At 39.5% G+C, this 24444-nt stretch overlaps 2 protein-coding genes across 12 annotated transcripts in view; one reads left to right on the top strand and one right to left on the bottom strand.

Annotated features, from left to right (window-relative positions):
• Positions 1-24444, bottom strand: part of MTRFR (mitochondrial translation release factor in rescue) — a 29600-nt gene that overhangs the window by 3744 nt on the left and 1412 nt on the right. The gene's annotated exons all lie outside the window — the stretch shown is intronic.
• On the top strand, positions 67-23524 carry MPHOSPH9 (M-phase phosphoprotein 9). 11 transcript variants are annotated; one of them, XR_014958680.1, is made up of 24 exons: positions 67-233; positions 2541-2673; positions 2904-3054; positions 4316-4405; positions 7296-7762; positions 8010-8133; positions 8791-8881; positions 10054-10160; positions 10529-10654; positions 11421-11857; positions 12421-12579; positions 13514-13601; positions 14482-14697; positions 15527-15574; positions 15940-16004; positions 16436-16537; positions 18060-18197; positions 18338-18513; positions 19219-19383; positions 19708-19828; positions 20144-20247; positions 21068-21327; positions 21641-21709; positions 22537-23524. XR_014958680.1 is itself a non-coding variant. In XM_021532748.3 (24 exons), exons 2-24 carry the CDS (start codon positions 2567-2569, stop codon positions 22636-22638), a joined length of 3459 nt encoding a protein of 1152 aa, XP_021388423.2. In that variant the 5' UTR covers positions 67-233; positions 2541-2566; the 3' UTR covers positions 22639-23524. The 11 variants fall into 11 exon arrangements, 10 of the variants coding, with proteins under 10 accessions (XP_021388423.2, XP_085449462.1, XP_085449460.1 ...); XM_021532748.3 differs by having other exon boundaries at positions 21068-21273; XM_085593334.1 differs by having other exon boundaries at positions 85-233; positions 11577-11857; positions 21068-21273.

Below are 24444 nucleotides of genomic sequence, written 5' to 3'. Positions count from 1 at the left end.
GGCGCCGCGGCGCGCGGGCTTTGCGGCGCAGCGAATCAGCGCGGGAGGCGCGCGCTCGAGGCGGCCAATCACGGGGCCGGGCTCAGTGCGGAGCGCCCTCTACCCCCGTCGCCGCGTTCGAAACTCCCGGCCGCCACTCGCCGGGCGGGCGGCGCAGGGCCGCGCCTGTTCCTCGCCTCTCGGCCGCGGGAGGAGGCGGCTGCTGGGCGCGCCGCGGGCTCTCAGCGATGCGGGTATGAACCGAGCGGGCAGCGCCGCCGCGCTTGGCCCGGTCCCGGAGCCGCGAGGCCGCCCCCGGCGCGCCGCCCCTTTTCCCCGCAGAGTGGCGGGCGCTGCAGCCAATCGGAGGCGGCGGCGCTGTCAACATCGCGGAGCGCGAGGCGCGGCCGGCCAATGAGAGCGCGGGGGCGGGGCTTGCGCGGGGGGGGGGCGCTGGTGAAGGGACGGGGCCGCGGAGGGGCCGCGCCGGGTGAGGGGCGGCGTGTGAGGGGCCGGGGGCACGGCGGGGGCAGCGCGGCGCTGCGGGCGGGCGGGACGCTCGCGGAGCCGGGGAGGGGGGGACGGACTGATGGGAGGCGGCCCCGAGGGCGCGGACGTGGCCGGAGGGGTCCCTGCGCGGGCTGAGCCCTCGGGGCCCTGAGGCGGCACCTGAGGGCGCCGCAGCCCCGGGACTCGTTTTGCCTCCTGGGCGTCCCTCGGGGTCCGTGGGGAGTGCGGGCCTGGCGGGGACCGGGACGCTCTGTCACCGCTGAGGTGTCTGCGAGGGGTCGGAAGGAATCGGGGCTGGCTCAGGAAGCGCTGCAGAGCCTCACGGGCTGTGCGTGCGCCGGCGTTTCTGAGTTAAAAACGCCTCGCAGCCTCTTGTTTCCCGTGCCCCTTTCTGCAGCTGCGTGGCCCTGTAGGGACCGTGCTGTGCTGTGGGATCGATGGAGGACGGCGCTCCCGCAGCGCAGTTACAGCTCGCTAATTTTTTTTTTTTTTTTTTTTTTTTTTTTTATATCGAGAACTGACTTCTAATGAGGTTATGAAACGAGCCTGTGTCACAGCTAAGTCCCACCCATTTGCTGTGCTGCTGAGATAGGCCACCCATCATTATTCCATCCTGGGCTTTCGGGGGTGACTGATGCAGCCCCCATCCCTTGCTCCGGTGGCACTCCCAGCCTCAGCTTGAGCTGTCAGCTTAGCAGCCTAATAACCTGCAAGTTTTGCAGTCTTCTGACCTCTAGAAAACGAAGAAAGCCATGTTTTTTTTATTTTTTTTTATCCCACGAAGCTCTGCCAGAGGGATGTGTGTGTGTGTGATAACTTCCTCCCAGTTCTGGCATTTTCAGCCCTACCCAGAATAGATAGTAAGTGAGTACCCAAAAAACATTTCTGCTAAAGCCAGGCAGGCTCCAGCAAAACAGGGGAAAATAGGACTCTTGTCCATTAGTTTGCTTCTGGTGAAAATGTTTTATACTTCTGAAACTATTGGGAATATATCTCCAAGAACTTGCAAATAATGAAAACTTGAATCTGTAAAACCCCTAAGCCCTGTAAAAAGAGGGCTGTGCTTTGGAAGTGTTGTGCTTCTTTAAGGCAGCAGGAATTTGTTCTCTAGCATTATCAGACTACCAAGATGATATTTCTTAATGTCTCTTTTTACTCTCCATCCATGAAATGATCATAAGGTTTTTCTGCAGTGTTAGAACACAGGCTGAATTCACCAGGGTGTACAACATGCTGAAATAAGCCCTATGTAAAAACTGGTTAATTAATTATTTCAAGGGTTTTCTTAGTGAAAGCATGCAAACTGGAACAATATTTTAATCTCTTTATGGCCAGTCTGCTTTGAGTGCTGTAAGGCTGTGGCCCAAGTCTTGTGTATTTATTTATTTATGATGCTTTCAGTTAACCAGCTGCTGTTTTCAGCCACTGTGGGATTCCTGTTTGACTAATTTTTTTTTTGTTGTTGTTGTTTTATTAATTGGTCAGAAATGTAGCTCAATTTCAAAGCTTTCTGGTTTAATGTTGCATAATAACAGTGAAGCAAGTGATCTGTGAAAAAAAGTAAGCCAAATATTACACACAGAAATGGCAGAATTGGTTGATCCCAGTCTAACTCAGCTGGTCTCGGTTTTATTATTTTTGGTGAGTGTGTTTCTTCCAGTGAAGGTTCAGATCCTCATTCACATCAATAATAGACTTCACACCTAGCACGTGGTCTGTGGAGGCCCAGGTTTAAGAAAAGCAGCCAGTCAGACCCCACCAGCACGGTTTTACCTGGAATGTTTTGCATTCAGCCATCCTTTCCAGCCCAGTCTGGATGTTTTGGGAATCCTTGGACTTGTGGGAGGCCCAAGGCTGAGTGAGCAGTACCTGCTTGCAGGGGTGGCACAGGAGAAGGGAGGGAGCCTGGTTCTTGTGGAATATTTGCACTTTCTGGGGTGGTTTGGCTAAAACAACTGTCTCTTCAGTTCCAATTCTGTTTCTTCACACAAAAAAGTATTTTTTTTTTTTTTTAAAGAAAGAGAGTGATGCTTATTTCTCTCTGTTTTCAGGGTAATGTCATACTTGGCACTAAGATATGGAAAACAGCGATGTGGTGAATTCTGTACAAGAAACCCCTTTGTCCTCTGCAGATTCTGATGTCAGAAACACCCACAGCTCTGTCTGCAACTTGAATTCTAACAGGTAAAGTGCTGAAGGAATCACTAATTCTATTATTTTGGCTCTGCTTAGTTAGCATGCTTTCACAGTAATATTATATTAAGGTGAAATTTTTATTTCAACATGATGATAGTCCTAAACCGAGTGGATAATTCTCTTCTGGCAGTCTGGCATATGTAGTGTATTGTTTGGGCCACTGTGTTGCACACCTGACACAATAAATAATTGAACTGTTTTTCCTCATGTTTCTCTAGGAGTCCTTCATCCAATCCCAATGGAGTTTCTGGTTACTCAGGGAATACCAGGTCCTCATTAAAGCCTGGCTCTGTTGAGCTGCTTGCCTCCTTTATGCAAGATATCCAGAACATTGGACATGCCAACTCAGAAATTGTGAGGAACTGTGAGGTATTTGATATTAAGTTTATTTTTAAAAAGTGGTATTAATGTATTTGCTTTGCATTTTGGAAGACTAATCTAATGATACAATTCAGCAGCAAGATCTGTGTTTATTCTTAATTATGGGACAGATCCCTTTATAATAAATGAACTAAATAAATCGGATCCTTTTATAATAAATGAACTAAATAAATTGGATTTTACTACAATTTTATCTTAGTGTTTTACAATAATTTGTTTTTATAGCTTGGTGTTTTATAATATAATGATATTATAATAATAATATTTATATTATAATATAGATCTGAACATTTTTTCCCAAAGTTACAATAAAGGTAGCAGGTTTTTGAACTGAAAAATTTAAACCATTAAAACTGTATCACATCAAACTGGTCTGAAAGGATGCTAGAAATTAGAAGTGGTTTTTTTTTCTGAAAATGGTTCTGTTTTGCTTGACTTATTTATATAATCCATTTGTAAACATGTGTAGGGGATTAGTTTGTTTCCAGATTTAAACCAATGCAAAAATAATTATGTGGTTTCAATGAACTGATTCTCCCAGATACTTTTTGGAACATTTTCTGTTCTTTTGTATTTTAAATTTTATCATTATTTTTAGCTATCTTAAGGAGCAAACACTTATCATAAGGTTTTGCACACCATGGGCTTGCTCTTGCAGAGTTTTGAGCTTCCTGGCTGGGATCCATCCAAGTGTGTGTTGACAGATGCTTAATTTGGGTTCTCTTTAACACCTCCAGGAACAGAATATTGATGTCTGTGTCCCGTGTCCTGTGCTTCAAGCACCAGGCTCCATAAACATTAGCATAAAATAATTTTTAAACATCAGATATTGCCATGTTTCAAGAATGCTGTATATTTGATTATTTAAAAAATGATCTCTTTGTTTTCATTACATAATTACGCATTATGGCCTTTAGGTGGATTGCTGAAGGGAGGAGTTCCTTACTGAAGTGGATGGACAGAAGGGTGTTTAATTCTCAATTTTAGAATTGCCTATAATTAATGAAACTGGAATCAACCTTTCCAGAATTTGACTTTTCTTTGCTGGCAGCTGTTCCTACTTTTAGTTCCCATTGATTGGCATGGTGGGGGCTGAATGTACTGTGGGGTGGGCAACCACAGTGCTGTTACTCAACTTTGTATTATGCCAACACCCAAGGATAGGATTGCAAAGCTATTTGTAGCCAGAGAAAAAGGTAAGAGGTGCAATATTTCTGTGCTTTAATTATTTCACTTTGTGATTTAATAGACAAGGTGGCTACAGCTACTGAGACTGGTAGAAAAACAATGCCAGGAACAAATAAATGCCCAGCAAGAGCAGTTCCACCATCAAATCCAAGTAAGTAATGACTGTTCATGGAGCTAGATAAGGCTGAATGATTTTTTTCTTCCTCCAAAACAATGCAGGGAGGCAGTTAATGGAAGTGGATGACTGGAGTGCTGTTTAAAGGATGCATTTTTGAAACAGCCTTGGCTAATTAATAAAGTAACTGTTAGGAACCATTTCAGGAGTGATTTGTGGATTATTTGTTTTCAGCTATTTTGTTTTGGTTCAGAATGCTCACATGATAGTGGGATTTTGTAGGTACAAGGTTTTTATTAACTGTTAGACTGTATAATTTCTAATTTTAAGACAATATAGCTTTCTTTTTGTTAAAATAATGTTATACAACTTTATCATCCCCTCATCCAGCCCAGGAAAACCATCACTGTAATAACTGAAGACCTATTTCACCTTCAGTTGAATAGTTTCCTTTCTAAGAATTAAAAATAACCCATGTGAAGGTTCATATTTTTGTTGAACCCCATTTATCCATTAGAACAGAAGCAATGTTTATGTATCTATAACCGACAGTAATACTATAAATATATAATGCTTAATATCTTCATCATTTTGGTTGCTGTTTTTCCCTTCCCTTTCCTGATGCCCTCCACACTAGTAGTAATCAGCAGTTCCTGAACTGAATTACCAAGAGGTACTGTCCTTTTATCCTATCTCTTGTTTCTCCTGCCTCACCTCCCCACCTTCCCCCGCTCCTTCCCATCTTGTTATTTTCCTGTTTCCTTACCCTTGTTTTTCCTTCCTCTTACTGTAGTGGTTTGATTCACTTGTTGCTGATCATAGTCTTTACTAATCCATTGTGTTGGCTTTGCTGGTTTTTGTCTTTTTTAATAGGAAAGGCTACCTCTGGAAGAGCTGAGGGTGTGATGTCAGCAGGGGCTTTCTCACTGCATGGGTTGCCACAATAAATACAAAATCAACAGCTAGAACTGAGCTATTTTATGCATTAAATAAAATAGATGGGGCTATTCCAAACGTACACTGGTGTGCCAGTGACCTGGTGAAAACACTGAAACACAGGCAACTCAACACATTCAAGTGAGAGTAATAAAAAGACACAAAAATAATAATCTGCTTTTTGTGGTACAAAAGCAAGGTGCTGGATCAGCACTGATATGACTCTGAGATAAGGTTTGCTCCATGCTGGGTTTCAAGACCAGCTGGATAAAAATCTCCATCCATGTGAGAATAGGGATAAAAAACCCTTGAGTTCCTTTTGGAATCAGTGGGGTCAGCTCTTGGCTTATCTGATTTATACAGTAAAAGATAACTGTGCCAGGGATAAGCTGTCACCAGCTGTGGATCATTCCAAGATCAGGATTTATCACAGAGATTTTAAAACCGAAATTACAATCCCAAAGTTTTAGAAAGGACATCTTAATTTTCCCCTTTTTATTTAATCTTGCAGTTAATTGTGACTATGCAAAAAGAAGTAAAAATGCAACTTAATTGGAATAGGAACCTTTCATTTTTCCTGCACAGAGTATTAATGACAAAGATTAAATGTCAGCAGTGAATCTGATCTTTCCCTCCACTCCAGTTCTGTTCTTTCCCTTCTGTTCTCCCTTCCCTACCTTCCTGACAGTTGGATCACAGAACTAAAATACAAATGATTGCTGCAGTCATGATTGAAATATTAGCAGAACACAAAACTTTGTAGTAGAAGGAAACTTCATCCCAAGTTTTTTGTTTGTTATTTTTGGCAGGGAAAGACTGAACTGAAATTTAGTTGTTTGTTCCGTTGCAAATTAATCAAAAATCTGAGGCTTGATCCTGACTAGCATTACATGTAGGTTCCTCTGAAATTAAATCTTCTTTTTTATTTCTTACTTTGAGAGAATAAATCATTTTTGTTCAATTTGTGCTTTCCAGTTGCTATTCACATGTGAGTAATGTACTGTAGTTCTGTGAAAAAACATGAGTGTCATGTTCTTAAAATTATTGCAGGTTTTTTTCTTCTTTGTTTCCTGAGGGAATTAGTTTGAAATATATTCTTGAAAACAATTCTGTGCTCTGTCCTGTCATGTGCAAGAGTTGTGTGCTCCTGCAGTTCAGTGTTCTCAGTTGAACTCTGCAGAAGTGCTGGCCACAGGCACAAATGTGAAATCTCTTCACAGCCCCTGGCAAAAGCATTCATTATTTCTCAGAGCTGTTTTAGTATTCCCAGTGCACAACTGCAAAACGTAGAAATTCAAAAAATTACTTGCCTAATATAAGTAATAAGTCTTGTAGACTAAAGAGTAAGTGACCTGTTAAATCTAGTGATCCAGTTTTGGGTTTGCTCCACTCCATCAGATATCAAAACAATCAAAAGGAAGAACTTTGTACCGTATGAACCTAACAACAAAATATCCAAATTGGGTTTTTTGAAGTCGAGTTTTATGCAATAATCTTGCAGAGGTACATTATTCCTATTCTCATGGTAAAGTAATGGTTAATACTTCCATCAAAGCATCCTTGCAATCTTTAAAAATGTGTATCCAAGTGAAAAAGTGTTTCAGACTTAAATTTAACCAAACACCTGGATAGTTTGTATTTCTTTAGCTGGTTGGTAGGTAACTATAGTTATGAGGGCAATTAGTGAATACATTCATGCATGTTTTTTACATGAATAAATGACTACTGAGACTCGTAATTCACTGCATGGAATTAAGGATTGTTCCCATGGACATTTTACTGTTATTTTTACTGTTTTATTTATATTTACTGTTATGCACAGTATGTATTGATCTACTTTATGCATGAGATGTCTGCTCATGAAAACTTGGAGTTATGTGGAATAAATACTCTAAATCTCCCACTAATAACACGAATGGAAGATGCATCTAAACAGGAATGTGACTGCTGGCAGGATCTGATGGCAATTGTTCCTTTCCCCCCCGTGCAGCTGATTCAGGATGAGATAAAGCAGCTGGTGAGGTCGCAGAGCAGCGCCTGGGCCGGGAGCCGGGCTGTGCCCTCCCAGCTGCCCAGCACCTTCCCCTCCCTGCCGAGCCCCATGGGGATGTGCTCGGGGGCGTCTGAGGAGCAGGAGAGCCTCGTGGTCCAGCTGAGATCCAGCGAAGGGGACGGCCCGGCCGAGGCCTCGGAGGTGCAGCAGGAATGTGCGGGCAGCGAGGCCTCCATGAACAGCGGCTATGGTTCCCTCTCCACCTCGGAGCTCAGCCCTGCCCAGCCCGGCCCCAGCGCGGGCGCAGGGCTGCACGCTGATGCAGGCAGCCTTCAGAATAAAAGAGAACTTTCAGCAAAGGAGCCTGAGGAAAATTGTTCATTGGGAAGGAGTGATATTTTAGTTTTTCCCACTGGGTTGGAGCATAAAGCTGATAAAGATCATCAGCATGGGAAAAAGCCCAGGTAAGTGATAAACATCCCAAATATGGTAATTTTATAGATAATCCCCATTCAGTAAAAGCTGGTGGCTACTGGGGATGTGTCTGAGTTGAACTGAACCTCTGAATGTTCTGCTGCTTCATAGATAAACATATTTATTTAGCCTGATGTTTCTGGGTGATGCAGGTCTGCATCTCCAGTATTTAGCTGTTGTAGATATATTTAGGGGACATACCTTAAGGTGTATGTGTGTGTTTTTCCTACCATCTAGTAAATCTTTAACATCATGGGCACAAATGTTGAAACAAAGCCAACCAAAAAGAGTAACTGCAGATGAAGTATGTGTGAACTCTATGCAAGAAAATGAGAGCGTGAAGAGATTACCACTTGAGAATGTAAGTCTCTTCTTACTTAATTATGTTTTTCTAATGCTATTCTTGTAACTGGTATTTTTTCAGAGTTACAGCATGTTCTCATTCAGCATATACTTTTATATTTTAAGCATTTGAGTTCCCATTCACATATTTAAAGTTCATGTGGGCAAAGTTTACTTCTTGGATCATTCTATACTTAGGCACAGAGCTATTTTGGTTTATTATTCATTACCTAATTTTTGCCTTGACAACTCCCTGAGTGGCACATGTTCTCTCCTTCTAGAGGTAATGGCCACACTCTCAGCTGAGGCTTTGGGTCATGGTAATTTGTTGTGCTCTGTAAGTCTTGAAGGATCTTTGATTTCAGCTGGTGATGCCTCTTTTGGAACACAGGATTCTTTATGTGTTAAGGCATTAACCACTTTGCTCAGGACAGAAACACAGGCACATGTATTAGGAAATACCAGTTCAATTATGTGGTTTAGCTTAGTTCCACTTTTGGCTACGATTACCCTCAATATAAATTCTGTAGGTTTGGATCATGCTGTATAATTGTATTTAATCTCTTTGCTTAAAAAGACAAATAACATTTGTATGCAATTTTTAAACATTATACTCTTGCTTTTTTTTTTCCCTTATGATTTTCCTTCTGAATTTGTTTTTCCATTGTAATTTTAGACAAACCTTACTGATGCTGCTTTGCCACCATACACTTTTTACCTCAATCAACCCAAGGAAAGTCCAAATTCTGTAGCATCAGAAGCTTCAGGTATAGTTAATTTATTGTACTTAAATTCCCTTTCTTTTAAATTCTCATTTTTAAAGCTCTTACTGGAATGTATCTCCAATAACTTCAGGGAGGTAAGGAGGATTTAAAGCACTGACAAGCTTTGCTATGGCATTAATTCTGTTTCTTGCTCCTGTTTTCAAGCTGATGGCATCTCCTGTGTATTGCTGATGGCAAATGTAGGACATGTAGCAGTTGGGAATTTTTTGTCCAAATTTCTCAGCATTTCAAAGCTGAACTTTAATTTAAAACTGTTTCATAATGGAATTGTTGTTAATGTTGTGGTAGGATATGAAATATTAGCATGAGGACATGATTCAAGAATTGTGTAAATAGACAAGAACAGAATAATGCAGTGTGCAATGTGGTGATTCTTTAATTCTGGGGGGAGGGTTGCTTTTTTAGTGTTTTGGTAAGGTTTGGCTTTGTTGTTTTGGGGGGTGTGTGTGAGGGGTGGTTGGTGGTAGATTTGCATGGGTTTGGGGGTTGTGGGTATTGCTTTTTTTTTTTTTAATCAAAGCCAGACAACTAATTTAAATATTTTGATTATAACAGGGTGGATTCATTTCAGTAACAAACAGGGGCACAGAGGTGCGGCCCTGCAAACTGTGTATAATTATTGCTTCTTCACAAGCCTGAGAGAGGGACACATTTAAGAAATTGAAGTGGGATGGAGGCTGTGTCTGTTCCTCTTGTGCCATCCCACTTAGCCCTGGTAGTTTCTCTTTGCATGCTGCAGAGTGCTGCACAAAGTGAAGAGTTTGTAATATCAGGTGCCTGCCTGGGATTATTCCTTGGGTGGTGCCAGTTTTAAGTGCTATCCTCGAATCATGAGAAATGTAAGTTCATGGTAAATGAGGATTTGCCCCTTGAACACCAAATCTGTGTGTTTTAACTGATTTATAGCTTTTGTTGCTGGTGCTGTACGGTGTGAGAATGATTATGGGGCCTGTGCTTTGCATTGAGATTTTTCTAACTCCTGGCCCAGTAACAAATGCTCTAATGACGTCCTTAAGCACTAAATGCAAATAACTAATAAGCTATTCTTGTTACTGACAAAATAACATTTTACTAATGGGTTTTGGATTCCTGTTCTATAGCTGCCAGCTTGAAATCTGTAGAATTAATTTTCTTTTGATATTTTTTCTCATCAGGACTTTCATACTGGAAGTTGGATGAAAAGGAGATGTATCACACTTTACCAGAGAATTTCAGAAGTGAGTTGCCTGATGTTTTCTCCACAAAAGTATCACCAGTTCAGGTAAACTTTGTACATGTTTAAAAGTTATGTAGTTGCTTTTTGTCTTTGCTGTTTTCCTGTGATGGAGAGAACTCTTTTGTTATCTCAGTCTCTCATACCCGGGCTCTTCATTATTCCTGTACCCCACTAACCTCACTTGGAGTTTATTGACCTTTTGTCATTCAAAATAAGGTGTGTACAGGAGATGAGAAGTTACAAACTAATATGTTAAAGGTATATGTGCTTGTTAAAAACCCGTTTTTAACTTGAATAAAGCTGTGTGTTCTGAGCTGCTTTATTAGCTAAACCCACCCCAGAAGTTGCTTATCTGTGTTGGGGGTGGAGGATTGTGTTCAGAAAAAGTAATGTAGCAATTTTGCCTGTTGAAGTTGTCTTCTGCTGATGAAAGGAAGTTGTCATCACTGAAGGATATTTATCATAAAAGACAAAGGGAAAACAAGCAGATGCCAGACCAGAGTTTTATGCCTTCTTCCCAGCCAAGTCACCCACCAGAGGTAACATTAATTTCTTTACTTCACGTGTCAATTGAGGATGTGTTGGGCTGGTTTCACACGGCTTGGCCCCTGCTGCCACCTCCAGTGTTATGCTGGAACAGCAGTTTGAGCAGCCTGGGAAAGGATCCAGCTTGGAGGAACCTCTAAGAACAGCCTGAGCAGAGAAGCACCTTTGCTGCACAACCTTGAGGATGCTGCAGGGACGGATCTGCTGCTGCTGGGGCTGCAGCTGCTGAGCTGCACCTGGAACTGCAGTGGCAGGGTTTTCCCACAAGACAAGTTTGTTCCACCCATGGAACAGAACATGCACAGGTTGTGGAAATGATTCTTTCTCATATCTATTTTTTATATAGCTTTCAGTCCTGTACATAACCCAGTAATGGTGGCTGCTGTGTAACTGTATTGTTTAGGTAATTGATGAAGTGCTTTTGTAACCCTGCAAGGTTATTGTTTCAACACACAGATAGACATCATAGTCTTTCAGGTTGCATAACTGAAATTTCAGAGGTTTTCTACAAAGCTACAGATCTTGGATATGTCCTTTATTAATGGAAACTTAGAAACTCAAGATGCAGTTATGGGAATGTGTATTGTCATTTCAGTGTTGCAGGTGCCTTCATTTTATTTGTCACTTCCAAATGATTGTAATAATATTCAATATAATACCTGCAGTATGTTGTATGGTTTACTGATGACTTTGGATAAATGTTGTTCTTGTAAATGGAGTTAAATCACAATTTTTTTAGCATTGTAACTTATTTCCTAGATCTTGACCTTGGACCCAACCCTGCATATGAAGCCAGGCCAGCAGAACCAGGGACTCTGTTTTTCCAGGACTCCTGCAGACTCTGCTCCCTTTTCTCCAGACTCTATGGCAGAGCCCGGATTTCCAAGTCATTGTGACACTGACTCTTTTTCACAGACAAGTCATTCATCTCAGTTAGATGATTCTCCAACACACCCTGCCAGCAGCAGAGCTGTGCACTTGGACCTGTGGAGAAATCACCCATTCCAGAGTGAAAACAAGGCCAGCTCTTCCTTCCCAGTAGCATACATGGATGCTGACAATGATAATTCTGTCAACACTGAGGAGGAAGAAACACTGACTCTAACTCCATCTTCTGTTACTCAGTGTGCTGACAGTGGTTTGCCAGATTACAGCCTTTCAGTGACATCCCTTGAAGATCCTGTGGTAATGTCAAAGTAAGTAATTTTTTCTTTTTTAAAAGTCAAAAGTTTGGTACTTTCATGAAAGGAATGAAACAATAGTAGTAGTTAGCCAAACAAAATATGTGAGTTCTCTTGGTCGTGTCTCTTTATACATAAAGATAAAAATGCATCCTTCCCTCATAGGCTTTGTGAGGGAGTTCATTTAGGCAGAGAAATTCAAATTTCTGTGGAGGGGGTTATTTTCCTCTATAGAATCAAATGCAGAGAAGCACAGAATTTACTGTGCTTAGGAAAAATAAATATGCTCCAATCAATCCAGCTCTGATTTGCACTGGGCAAGCAGACAGGGCATATATTCCATGTATGAGGGCTTGTAAAAAAGTAAAGCTTTATATTGTGTTTGTATCATAATATCTATCTCTATTAATGTGAAGACTTCTCTGCCTTAGATGACAAAGCTATCTTTGCTTTAGGTTGAATGCAAATAGAGTTTTGTAAGAGACATTTATATGCTGAGTTCATTATGTGCGAATGAATCCAGCACTGCATGGTCCTGTGGATGGCTGGAATTTTAAAAAATTTTATATTGAAAATAGAATTAGGCAGAACCTGAAGGAAAAACACGCTCGACACATCGCTGACCTACGAGCTTACTATGACTCTGAGATCCAGAGCTTGAAACAGCAGCTGGAGTCAAGCCACAGAACTGCTGCATCTGAGGAGCTGAAGAAAATCAATCAAAGCCTTGCTGACAGGTACTGTTTGTCCTTCCTGTCTTTCTCTTTATGTGGTGCTCTTTATATTTTAAAGACTGAGTACTCTTGTTTGGAATATCTTGAACAGTTTATGTCTCGCTTCAGTTCTGAATGTTTCATGTATCCATGATTCTAATATTTCCTTGGTAAATACAAATTTTGCATTATTTAATGCTGTTGCTAAGTTGTGGCTGCCACATACCTGGTTAAAGGGCTGGACAGGGCCCTAAACTGCCTCATCTTGTGGAAGATGTCCCTGCTCTTGACAGAGGGGTTGGAGCTGGATGAGCTTTAATATTCCTTCCAACTTGAACTATTCCATGTTTCTGTGAAGATCAGTTCACTATTGTTAGACAGTAAATGTGTTAGGACCACAGCCTTTGTTGGACCTGTTTTTTTCTGGAGCCAGTGCAAGCTTTTCTCAGGTATGGCTGGCAGGCAGAGGTGCTCTGAGCAATTTGTAATGGAATGATTTATGTTGGAAGTTTGTGCTTTCCTGTCATGCTGCTGAACATCATCCTGCTGTACCTTCCATGTCAGAGCCACAGGTGACACAGGACCTGAGTTCATTGGTGCCTTTACCCTGGAGTCTGTGTGCCCCAGCTGTGCATTCCATTATCTACAGCTTGAGTGTTTGCTGTACAGAGAATACTGGTGTGGTTTCTGTATAATTATTGCCAGTTAAAACACATATTGAAAATTTAAACAGCTGAAGTACTGCACAAAATTTGTGTATTCCCAGTTTCCTTCCCATCCCAAGCCACCACAGCCCTTCTGAGCAGAGACACTGTTGGGGCTGAAAAATGTGGGAGGAGATCACAGGCTGGGCACCAAAATTTGTGGGGATGCTTGAGGAAGGAATAAAAGGATATAAAATATAGGTTTATTATTTGAAAATTTCAAGAGTTTGGTGTTATGTCTATATTCTAAATAGGTGTGACCAGTTAGATTCAGCTCTGAATGAAGCCAGTGCTCACATAAAAGCCCTTGAAAATAGGAATAATCTGCTAGAAAAGCAAGTGGTAAGTATGTGTTCTTAAATCAAGTTGCTTTTTAAGTAAAAGGGTAAAAGAATGAACTTTTTCATTAATAAGCTGATCAGTGTTTCCATACTTATCTTTTTATTTTTAACCTTTCAACCTTTCCCTTAATATATAACATCAGTCCACATGTTACACAGTTACTTTCCTACCTGACTTTCATAGGATTCCTTACTTGAATCATCAGCACTTTTGCTTGTGAACTTTTTTCCAGGTTAGCAGGGCTCAAACAAAGAGTGAGATACTGTGATGTGTTTATCATGTTCCTCTTTAAATTTTCTTAATTAATTTATTTTGTTTTAATTACTTTCTTACTAGATCTGTGATAAAAGAAATCTCACTTATGCTGGGGAAAAAATACTCTTAAGGTATACTTGCAGTTTTTCTAGCTGGGCCAGACCTGTTTGCTTGTCTATAAGTTAATGCATAGCTGCATTAATTATTAATACAATTAATTATTAGGCAATTAATTATTATTAGGCAAAAACCAGGACACTTCGTCATGGCAGTCGCACTTTGTCATCAGAGTCAGACACCTGCAGGGTCTAATTCCACCTTCTGACATTTTTCTATGCTGAGAAGTAAGTCAATTGAATGGATTGGAGGCTTCACCTCTAGATATTTAAAATCTTATAAAAGAAATACATTTTTGATGGGTTTAGTCTTCATTTTCGTTCTTTCCAAGTCAAAGAAATGAGCAGAAATCTTGTTTAGTTCATGTACAGGTGTACCCTTGTTTTCTGTGCAGGTGATTTTAAGAGAATTCATTGAAATAAAAATAATCTTAGAGATAAATAAGATTATTTTTATTTAGGGAATAAGAATGTTTCAAAGATCCTGAAGGATGTTTTCTGTCCTCCAGGCAGATTGGAGGGAACGTTTCTACACCATCAGTGACAATTCCAAAGCCCTGCAGGAGCGGCTGGAGGAAATGCGCGTGACCCACAAGGAGAAGGACAACACCATCAGCCGCCTGAAATACAGGCTCAGGGAGCTGGAGGAGGCTTTTGAGAAGGCTTACAAGTTCTCTGACAATACAAACACAAGGCTCCAGGAAGAAAACAAAATGTTTCAAAATGTGAGTAAGAAAATGGATGATGGTGTTGGCAGGGGTACGACAGTAAGTCCCAGGCGTGAAAAATACTCTTGAGTTTACAACTGGGAAGTCTTAAGGCACAACAAGAAAACAGAAATTCCTCAGTTGACTCCTAACTAGGCTGGGTGTTGGAGGGCACTGTGGAACTAAAAGATACTTAAAAACAATTATTTAAGGCAGCAAGTGTATATTTGATGTGGTAATCCTTGCAACAGTCTGTCTCGAGAATTTTATTACTTTAAGTTGAAGATACTACATGAAATTATTTTAGAAAGTAATCTTTCCTCTCTTAAGCTTGTTGGAGATGGACTAAACTTTTCATACCTCATCCCAACTTGCTAAAACTGTTCATTGTGTATGATTTTATTCTGAATCTAAGGAATTGCTCCTCTGATTCTTTAGGAAGATCTTTATGGAATGTTTAAATGGACTGGCAGAATGGGTATTAGCTGGAAAAACTACTTCATGCTTTAACTTATTCTTTACAATTGAAATTTCAAAAGACAAATTCACTTTTAAAATCACTGAGGAATTTTACTGGTTCTTCATTCAGTTTCTTTAGAGACAAATAATTTGAAAATTAGAAATACATTCTATGAGTAGCTCTGTCTCTTCTTGTCCTGTCTATAACTTTTTGTTCCAATTAGAAAATTATAATAACTTAACAAATACTATTAAAGTACATTTTGTATCCCCTGTAGTGCTCCTGCATGTGTTAGCCAAGCTGTTGAGATGATTTTACAGCAGCCAACAAAAACTGTTAATTGACTGTGGTCTCACTGTGGGTTGGTGTTCTTTTGTTTTGTTTTAGCTTTTAGGAGAATACGAATCCCTTGGAAAAGAACATGAAAGAGTAAAGGTAGGCATACAGTGATTAATTAAAAACTCAAACATGCAAACTTCGTGATAATATTGCATGGAATTAGCTAAATTAACTTAAATGTTTTGAAAAAGCTAAACAGAAAGATCCACATTTATCTTTACTGATGACTTCCTTCTTCAGAGTCCTGGAGAGAAAAGGAAGGAAACTGGAAATCTGTTATTTTCCAGTCACAGACAGCAAAAATACTGCAAAGTCAAAGCTGAAGAAATTTAATGGACCCTTTGAACTAGGAAGGTGTAATTGATGTGTTGTTTTCAAGACTGATGTGGAGTTATTTGGGTTTTATTTAATGCACTTCTGTAGTTTCTGAACTTTTTACATTTTTCTTTGTGTCCTCGTAGGATACGTTAAATACAACTGAAAACAAATTGCTTGATGCAAACACAGAGATTTCTGATTTGAAAAGGTAACTGTGAAACTTATTGTTTTAACAATATGAAACACAAACTGTGGCCTAAATGTCTACTTCCAGAGTATGGGGGCTGTAGATCTTTCAAGTTTAATCACATTTTATGAAGCATTTAATGTTGCTTCATGCTACTGGTACAAACTAAAAATCTCATTAATTTAGGATATGCATTTTTTTTCTACTTCCTCTGCTTCCTCAGCAGTGTCTTCTGGTCCTGTCTTTCTGGCCAGATTACCTGATTTATTTAACTTCAAATTCAAATACATATTTATATCCATATTTAGATAGAGATGCATAGACCAAAATGCAGCAGTTGCTCTTGTTCTACTGCTTCAGCCAGAATATCTGAATAAAAATGAGCAAAACTCTTTAGAAATAAAATCTTTCTTTTATGCCATTTAAATCATCTCCTAATGCATCTTTTTAAGGACAATTTTAAAACTTGAAGCTCAGCTCAAGCAGGTGGAACATGAAAATGCACTGAAACTTCGCCATATAAGTGAAAATCGTTTAAAAACCTCTTGTGCCAAGTAAGTGAACATTCAAACATGAAAACAATGTGTTTTAGAATAGCTTTTAACATGTTTTGGCTAAAAATGGATCAAGATGAGGTCAGTCCATGGGCTGAACTGGATTAAACACATGTGATGTAATCCAGAGATTGGATGTGCCAAGAAATTATTAAACCCAGCTGAATACTCTGGCTGATGTATCTCTGACTTGGCCAGCTGTCCCTACTCTTCCCAGATGAGTGTTTGCTAGGTCTCAGCTGCTCAGCTGAATTCCCATACTCCACAAAGATTTTGGGAATACAATCTTACAAGTCCAGTTAGGCATTGGAGGTTTTCCTTGGGTGTCATTGGTTTGAAAGGCTGATTCCTGCTTAGTGTGGTTCTAAATATAGTTTGTACAGGTAACCTAAGAGTAGAGGGGAGGTTCAGTTAGAATGAACACTGGTTTGAATTGGGAATTTATGTTAAAAGAATTCAAGTTGATCTATGCTCTGGTTTTGTTTGTTTGAGGGGATTTTTTTTATGTTTTAAAGGGCTGAAAAGCTTTGTCCCCTCTGGTTTTTATTACTCAGTTATGACCTGTTCAGTGTCTCCCATTTCAGCTCTGATGCTGTGGAGCCCAAAATGACAATTAATGTGATTTGGGGATGTCCATTTGGATGTATTGAACAGGAGTAGCTTGGGGGGATTTGAATTTTGATGATTACAAAGACAGAAATAATTTATGTATTATGATATTAAAGGGACAGATTTCTGTTTAGAGCTCTTTTAATATTTATGAACCAGACCCTTCAACAATGAACAGAAAAATGGCAGACCATGTTCATCAGGGAGAGAGGGATGTAAAAGCCAATATGGATTTACAAGTTAATCTGTCCCTAACTGATCCCGGAGGCTCAAGGAAAGCCTCATTCCAATTGAATGCTCAGCAGGATAGATTTACAGAATAGTGCCTATAGTTCATAGCTTGGGTAAACAAGACCCTTTTTTTCCTAATTATCTGCTTTCCTATGTATAGAAATCACATTTTTCTTTTGATATCTCAAAATAATGATCTACTAATTGATGCTTATTAGTTGATATTTATCACTCTCAGGTTGTCAATGCTGGCTTTTTCTTGTTTTGTTTTGTTGTTTTTTTCCCTAATAATTGTTGTCCAAAGGAAAGCTGGGATCAGATGCTCTGCAATAATCTCCACCAAATGTTTTCATTTAATTAGTTGAGATCTACTTGCAACCCAAACCTGGGTCTGAGTAAGCAGCATTAAATTACAGCAAGATCTTTGTGGAGCTCTGCATTCTGAGCATATTGTGTAATTCAGACTGAAACCTCAACATATGGCTTTTTTACCCCCCAAATATTATATTTTTACCATACAAACATGTTTTTAAAAGCAGTTATTTTTTCAATAGTATTTATAAGTTTATTGTATTTTTGTTTCTGTTTACATGCATAAATCACAAACAAACATAAATAAACATAACCCCCTCCCCTCAAACTCCAAAGCCTTTAATAATTTTGAAGCTTTGTATTCCCACAGCAACTTGGGAACTCCTGATGTCAGCAGGCGAAAGTGGTTGATACCAGGAGCTGAATATTCCATTTTCACTGGGCAGCCTTTGGAGGGCCAGGAAAGCCCCAAAGACAACAGGCTGGAAGAAGCCTATATTCCTTCTAGGTGAGTTGGTATCTGAACTAAACTAAAATCTGAACTAAATTTCTCCATGGTTTTGTTTATTCTGTTTATGTTTGGGTACATGAAATAAAATTTAAAAATTGATCTTCTTTTTTTCCTTCCACCACCTCACATTATTCAAGGCACCATTCTCCTCCTGAAAAAGACTCCTCACAGGAAGACTCTTCAACAAACACAATTGAAAAGAAAGAAAATGAGATGTCAGAAGCACCAATTATAAAAGCCTTTAAAGAACTTGAAGAAGGAAAAATTCTTAAAGATTGGGGTACACAGACAGAAAAAGAAGATGCACCAGCTAGTAACTCTTATTTTTATATTCCTGAATGTGTCTTTACTGGCTTTTCTTTGCATGTCTTTTGGCTTTGGTATTCTCAGCATTCAAGTCCATCAGGTTTCAGTGATGGGATAAAAACAGCTTTGGCATGCAAACTTGTGGGGTTCTAAGAAAATTCAAAGTTAATTATCTTAGTGGTTTGTTTAGAATAGGGGGAATGCAGAGGTTGTTGTTAGGTCTCAAGCTGAAGACTAGTTAATGTCCCCTTTTCTAAGAATATCTCAGTATTTGTAAACAGTTAATGGAGTCCTAACAAAGCTCTGGCTGCTGTACATCCATTTGAGTTTCCATGGTGTTGTATGGGAATGGAATTGAGGAAGTGGGACTGCCCTGAGCTGTTGTAACAATGCTGATTTAGAGAAAAAGCTGAGTCTTCCTTAAAATCTTGTATTCTGGGCCTCAGGCAGGTCCTTCAGCCTTTCCCAAAAGATGCTTTTGTCCTGATTTCCACCGTTTCTCTGTCAAACAGTGTTACTCAGCATAATTTCTCCTCCACACACTGCAAAGATCCTTTTTCATGAGTTAAACTGTTCAGTGAGCAGGAAGAGAGCAAAACAGCACAAATAACATTGATGTGAGGGACAAAAAGCTCGGTTCAGGGGAATATTTCTGAGCTCTTGTGTTGAAGAAGACTGGTTAATATAAGAACTTTTTTTTTCTTTAAATTAGAACCATCAACTCGACGTCAGACTGTGGGGTTTGTTGAAACCTCTTTGGCTGCAAACCGATCTCCAGAGAAAGGGAGAGACCAGCACAGACCCAAACGGTTCAGCTCCCCCTGTGGCCAGAGGTCATCGTCCCTTCCTCCTGCAAACAGGAAATCCAACACTCCCAGTCAGTGCTTTTCTCAGTTTTGCTTTGTGTCACTCAAAAAGCAGAATCAAATAATGAAAGGCTGCTCTAGAAGATGAAAAAATAGAGAAATAGAGACAGGGTTCTGCATTGTGCTGGCAGTCTGAAAAAAATCATGTCTGTAATCACAGAATATGTGAGAGTTCTAAGTTTATTTTTATTTTTCCATGTTGTGATGCACTTCTCATCTAATTTAGATAAACATGTAGACAGCTTTGAAGAGCATTATTTTAAGCTGTAAGCACATGAGTAGGAGGTACTGCACTGGGGAGTTTGGGGTAGATAAACACACTTTGTCTTTTGCAGCAAGGAGAGAGATAATGTTGGCACCAGTGTCTGTGACATACAGCCCAAAACGATCTCCAAAGGAAAACCTCTCTCCTGGATTTAGCCATTTGCTCAGCAGAAATGAAAACACAGTGACAAGGTACGAGTCTGGCAGATACAGTTGTGTTCTGATCATTTTTAGAGCAGCAGGATGTTTATCCAGGCTTAATGCTGCTGTTTCTTCTTCATTAAATATCCTCAAAAATGAGTCATGAAGATTCCTGAATATAAAACTAAGTTGTGCTTTTTAAAATCTGGCTAGGAAAATCTAGAGTGATTGAACAGGATTTGGAAGACTTAGTCTTCTTCTAAAAAAAAAAAATTATTTATTCAACCTAAAGGTGAAATAGTAGATAATGTATTGCTTGATACATGACTTATGACAAATAATTTCTGTGTGCTTCCTGCTCTGTAGATTTGATATACTTCTAGATGACCTGGAAACTGGTGCTACTTCTACTTTACAGCACAATAATCCAAGGAAAAGGCTCCAGTTTCACTCACTAGATGTTATAGAAGGTAATTTGTCAAAGTGGAGGGAAATTGTCCTTAATATTTTTGTACCACAATTCTTTCCACAGTGGTAGTAGCTGCTTATCTAGAAAGCTGATTCTTTACTCTGTGAAGTTGAACTTAAAAATCCTCCAAATCTTGCCTTATTCCTGTAGACAGAGAAATTGTGTTCATGCAGTATTTTATTTTTATGCATATGTGTGTGTGCTCAAACACAGTGGAACAAGAAAAATAATTAAATTGAGGAAGAAGGGAAATACATTTCCCTGTGCTTAACTCAGTTATCCAATGCATATCTTAGTGGGGTCTATATTAAGATGTACACACTGAGTCATAGTAATAAAATTCTATTACTAAACATTGCATTATGGACAGCAAAGAGTAACAAATAAAACCAGTTGTTTCAGATTTTCTGAAATGATTGATCTTTTCTCCCTTCTGTAATCCTTGTCACAAGTGTTCTGCTTTTTGGTTTTGTCCATGCTCTTATTTAGACTGGTGTTTGCATTAACAGCCTGTCAGCTTGGTGTTACTTAGAAATGTACCAGTAAAAGTAATTTCTAATTAGTCCAAAAAAGGAATCTGGTTGTTAACAAAAAAATATGCTGTGTTTCAAAGATCCCTTGAAAGTTGACCAATACAAATGTTTTGCATTCATTTGGGAAGCTGTTTGAGTCAAGGAGTGAGGCTTTGCTTGTCCCTCTCCTGAGTTCATGCACTGGCAAAACCACACTGCTTGTGCTGTCATTAGTTTATTTTTCTGTCCTGTGTAACAATTTCCCAGATAATTACAAAACAAATAAAAAGACCCCTGTTCTGTTGATAGGAAGGAAGCATCCAGGTGTCAGACACAGCTCCTGTACTGAATCTGTCAGCAATGGAATGAAGAAAGCAGCAGCTTGGGAGGAGAGGAGCCAGAGAGACAAGGCAGTGCAATCACCTTGTGAGGAAGACTTCAAGTACTCAGCAAGGATTACAACTCTGGCTGAAACAGAGAGGCTTTTTGATGAGCTGACTCATGAAAAGCAACAGGCAAAGATTATTTTTGTTTTCAAGTTGTGAGAAATCATAATTGTTCTATGAGAGGTGAGGGATGGAGCCATTTATCCATGGAATACCTGGCTGAAATTCACCCACAGCTTCAGTGTCACATCAGGAATGTGCCATTATCCTTCCCTGCTCTACTTGCAGTCCTTCCCTGCCCCTAAATTCATTCAAGGAGAGTCACTGTAACGAACACAGTGTGGATGGGGGTTGGCACAGTATTATGGTGTTAAAGAACAAAACTCTCCATGTATCTGTAATCCATACACCTCACCTCTCCTTCTCTAAGAGGAGTTAGGAAGGCTCTTATTGGCTCTTGAAACTAATTTACAGCTGAAGTGTTTTCTGTTATTAGATTGAGGCTGCACTGAGCCGAATCCCTTGTTCTGGTGGAAGAATGACCTTGCAAGCAAGACTAAATCAGGTGAAAAAGCTTCTCTGTATTACTGTTCTCTTTTGTTTTCCACAATTGAGAATACATAATGTAGAGGAAAGATCCTCTGGGTAGTAAGTGTGATTACTGTGGGGAATTTTTATATGGGTTTTTATATTGTTTAATATCTTCTATTTTTTGTACATGGGATGCATTTTGCCAAATTACTGTAAGAATAGTCTGTTCTTGTGCTAAAAACTGAGAAGGAAATAAAGGCAATGCATTAACAAAATGCAGTGACTATGAAATAGATCCCTGAAGCTGCAGAGAGGATGTTGTGCTTGAAGGAGGAATTAAAAAGTTTAGTTTTTGTTTGGTTGGGTATTGTCTCCTTGAAAGTACAAAGAAGAAAGTAAGAAGGTAAAAATATATGGTTTAAGTGGAATACAGGGAAGTGCTTTTTGTGGGAAACTGAGACTCTTCTAATAAAAACAAGTCTCAAAATTGTCTTTTAGAGGTCTCTGCAAAGCCTTCAACTTCAGCATTTCCTAAATTGTAATCCCAGGCTAATATTCTTAAATATGCCTACTTCCTAAATATGCCTAATATTCCTAATTATCAGCCTGTCCTCATTCTTGTCAGGTTTCTCTCATGGAGTTTTATTAGTCACATGTTAAAAAAGCCAACAAGTACATAAAAATAACATCACAAGTTTGTAGGTCTGGCTCTGGTTTTTGAGTGATAACAATGCACCTAAGGCCTCAAAAAAGAGACCAGGAATATAGGAAGGATAGTAGTTTCCTAATTTTAGAAGGATCACTGGATTTCGTGATGTATTATTAATGCTTTTTGTTCTTTCTTTAAACTCATCCTTTTAGGAAGCCCTGGAAGATCGTTTGGAAAGAATTAACAGAGATTTGGGGTTAATACGAATGACTCTGAAAAGATTTCATATTTTAAGAACCTCTGCAAATCTTTGACAGTTCTCTCTTGACTGCAAATATACTTCTTTTTTTTTGCACTAATATATAATGATGCACTCAGTAAATGCAAATTGTTTTGTATTTTTATAAACCCTGAAAAGTAGTTTTGCAACCATGTTACCCTTTACAAACAGCAATATTTTGTACTTCAAACAGCCACCTCTATTTTAAATGTATTTTGTTACACCTGAGAAATCAATGTTTATCCTGTATTGTAATATTTTTAGAAATATCGATTATTTTTAAATAGTGATATTCAATTTATAATAAGAAACTAAAAGGCAGCTTGTTTTCAGAAAAAATGGTAGTGTTACCCTTTTGCACTTGGTTTTCCTCCACCATTTTATAAATATTTATGGTGTGATGTAAATATTAGCCAAGAGGAGATTTTGGACTTTAATACAAAAAGCAACATGAGTTACCTGTGTTAAAGACAACCACTGTTCTGTGGCAAATCCTTTTAATTTAAACCTTTCACATGGATGTTTCTCGTTGGCACAGAACTGTGAGCAACACTTGCACTTTGGCTGGCTGGGGCAGGAAAATCCTTCTCGGATGGATCTGATGCCTCCCAGCAGTCACAGTGAGGGGTGTTTTGATACTGTGAATACCAGGATTCACCTGGCAGCAGCCTCCTGCCTCCCAGTGAACAGCTCAACTCCAGCTGACACTCCAGGACTGGAACTCCTCACGTGAAGTTACTGGTCCCCTGTGCCAGGCTGGGTTTTGTGCCAGTGTTCTGTTCCTGTACATTTCATGTATTTGTGAACATAAATTTTTCTTGGTGGAAAAATACATATTTGCCAGTTGACATATTGTTGCATTACTGTCCAACGTTGATATTTTGGTTTGTATTTTAATATTAAATAAATGTTTAATTAGATTCTTTCCTCCTGCCCAAGTACAGTAATAGGCTCTGGGATATTACATCAGTGATAATGTAGGTTTTAATCATATTGTGTGTTTCAAATTCTGTCCTTGTTCAAGATGTTTAGCCACCAATGATGTGATTACAGGGCCAGAATAGCTGTCATAAAGGAAGCTTGAGAAGGTCTGATTCTAAAATTAGAGTGCTGTGGTTCAAGATATTTGATGAAGAATTGTCCAACCCATGCATGGTCTTTTCAGAAGGTCTGTAGTTTTTGCAACCCCTTCTGCCCTGTGGGTACTTGCAGTGCAAGATCAGAGCTGGGGAGAAGTCAAGGATGGGAGTTTCTCATTTTCTCCTTTACTCCAAAACGCAGAAATTGGGTCTGAATGCTTGGAGAGGACTTGCTCCAATGTATTTCCAGTCTCCACAAAGAGGCGTACAATTCTGATGGCATTCCATGTTCTCACTGGTAATTTTTACTTGGAAGGGGTGGAGAGGGGGGAAAAAAGAATCTCCCTGCTTAGCTCTATTCAGCTGCAGTTTTCCCACTATTTTGTTATTAACAGGTGCAATTTTAAAGCATTCTTCAGAAATATCAGTCAGCCAGCAGGATTTTTCCAAGGAATCCATCACAGGAAAAATTCATGAGTCCAGTAATGGTCTTGTTTTCTTTCATCAGTGCTACAGCAAAACCAAAGAATTTTCCTGACAGACATTAGAGGCAAGTAGGTAAATCAGCTCAGCTCTTTCACTGCCTCTCCTTGTAACCTCCCTTCATCTCCACTTCATTCTCTCCAGCACTATTCATATTCATGGACTCTTTTTTATTACATCCAGAAAACTGAATTGTGAGTCAGAATTTATTTTTTAATCAAAAGTTCTCCTCCATCTGTTGGAGCTCTTTAGGCTATTTCTGTTCTATTATAACATTG

Source organism: Lonchura striata, chromosome 15 (genome assembly GCF_050655825.1).
Source record: "Lonchura striata isolate lonStrDom1 chromosome 15, ASM5065582v1, whole genome shotgun sequence".
NCBI lineage: Eukaryota > Metazoa > Chordata > Aves > Passeriformes > Estrildidae > Lonchura > Lonchura striata.
Note: the sequence above shows the minus strand (reverse complement) of the source record. Positions and strands in the feature narration are given on the sequence as shown.

Excerpts from the sequence above, each read along its gene's own strand:
- MPHOSPH9 (XM_021532748.3), top strand. The coding sequence starts at position 2,567 with ATGGAAAACAGCGATGTGGTGAATTCTGTACAAGAAACCCCTTTGTCC. Across the intron at positions 8,882-10,053 it reads TGTAGCATCAGAAGCTTCAG|GACTTTCATACTGGAAGTTG; the intron begins GTATAGTTAATT and ends TTTTCTCATCAG. Across the intron at positions 19,829-20,143 it reads AATGAAAACACAGTGACAAG|ATTTGATATACTTCTAGATG; the intron begins GTACGAGTCTGG and ends CCTGCTCTGTAG.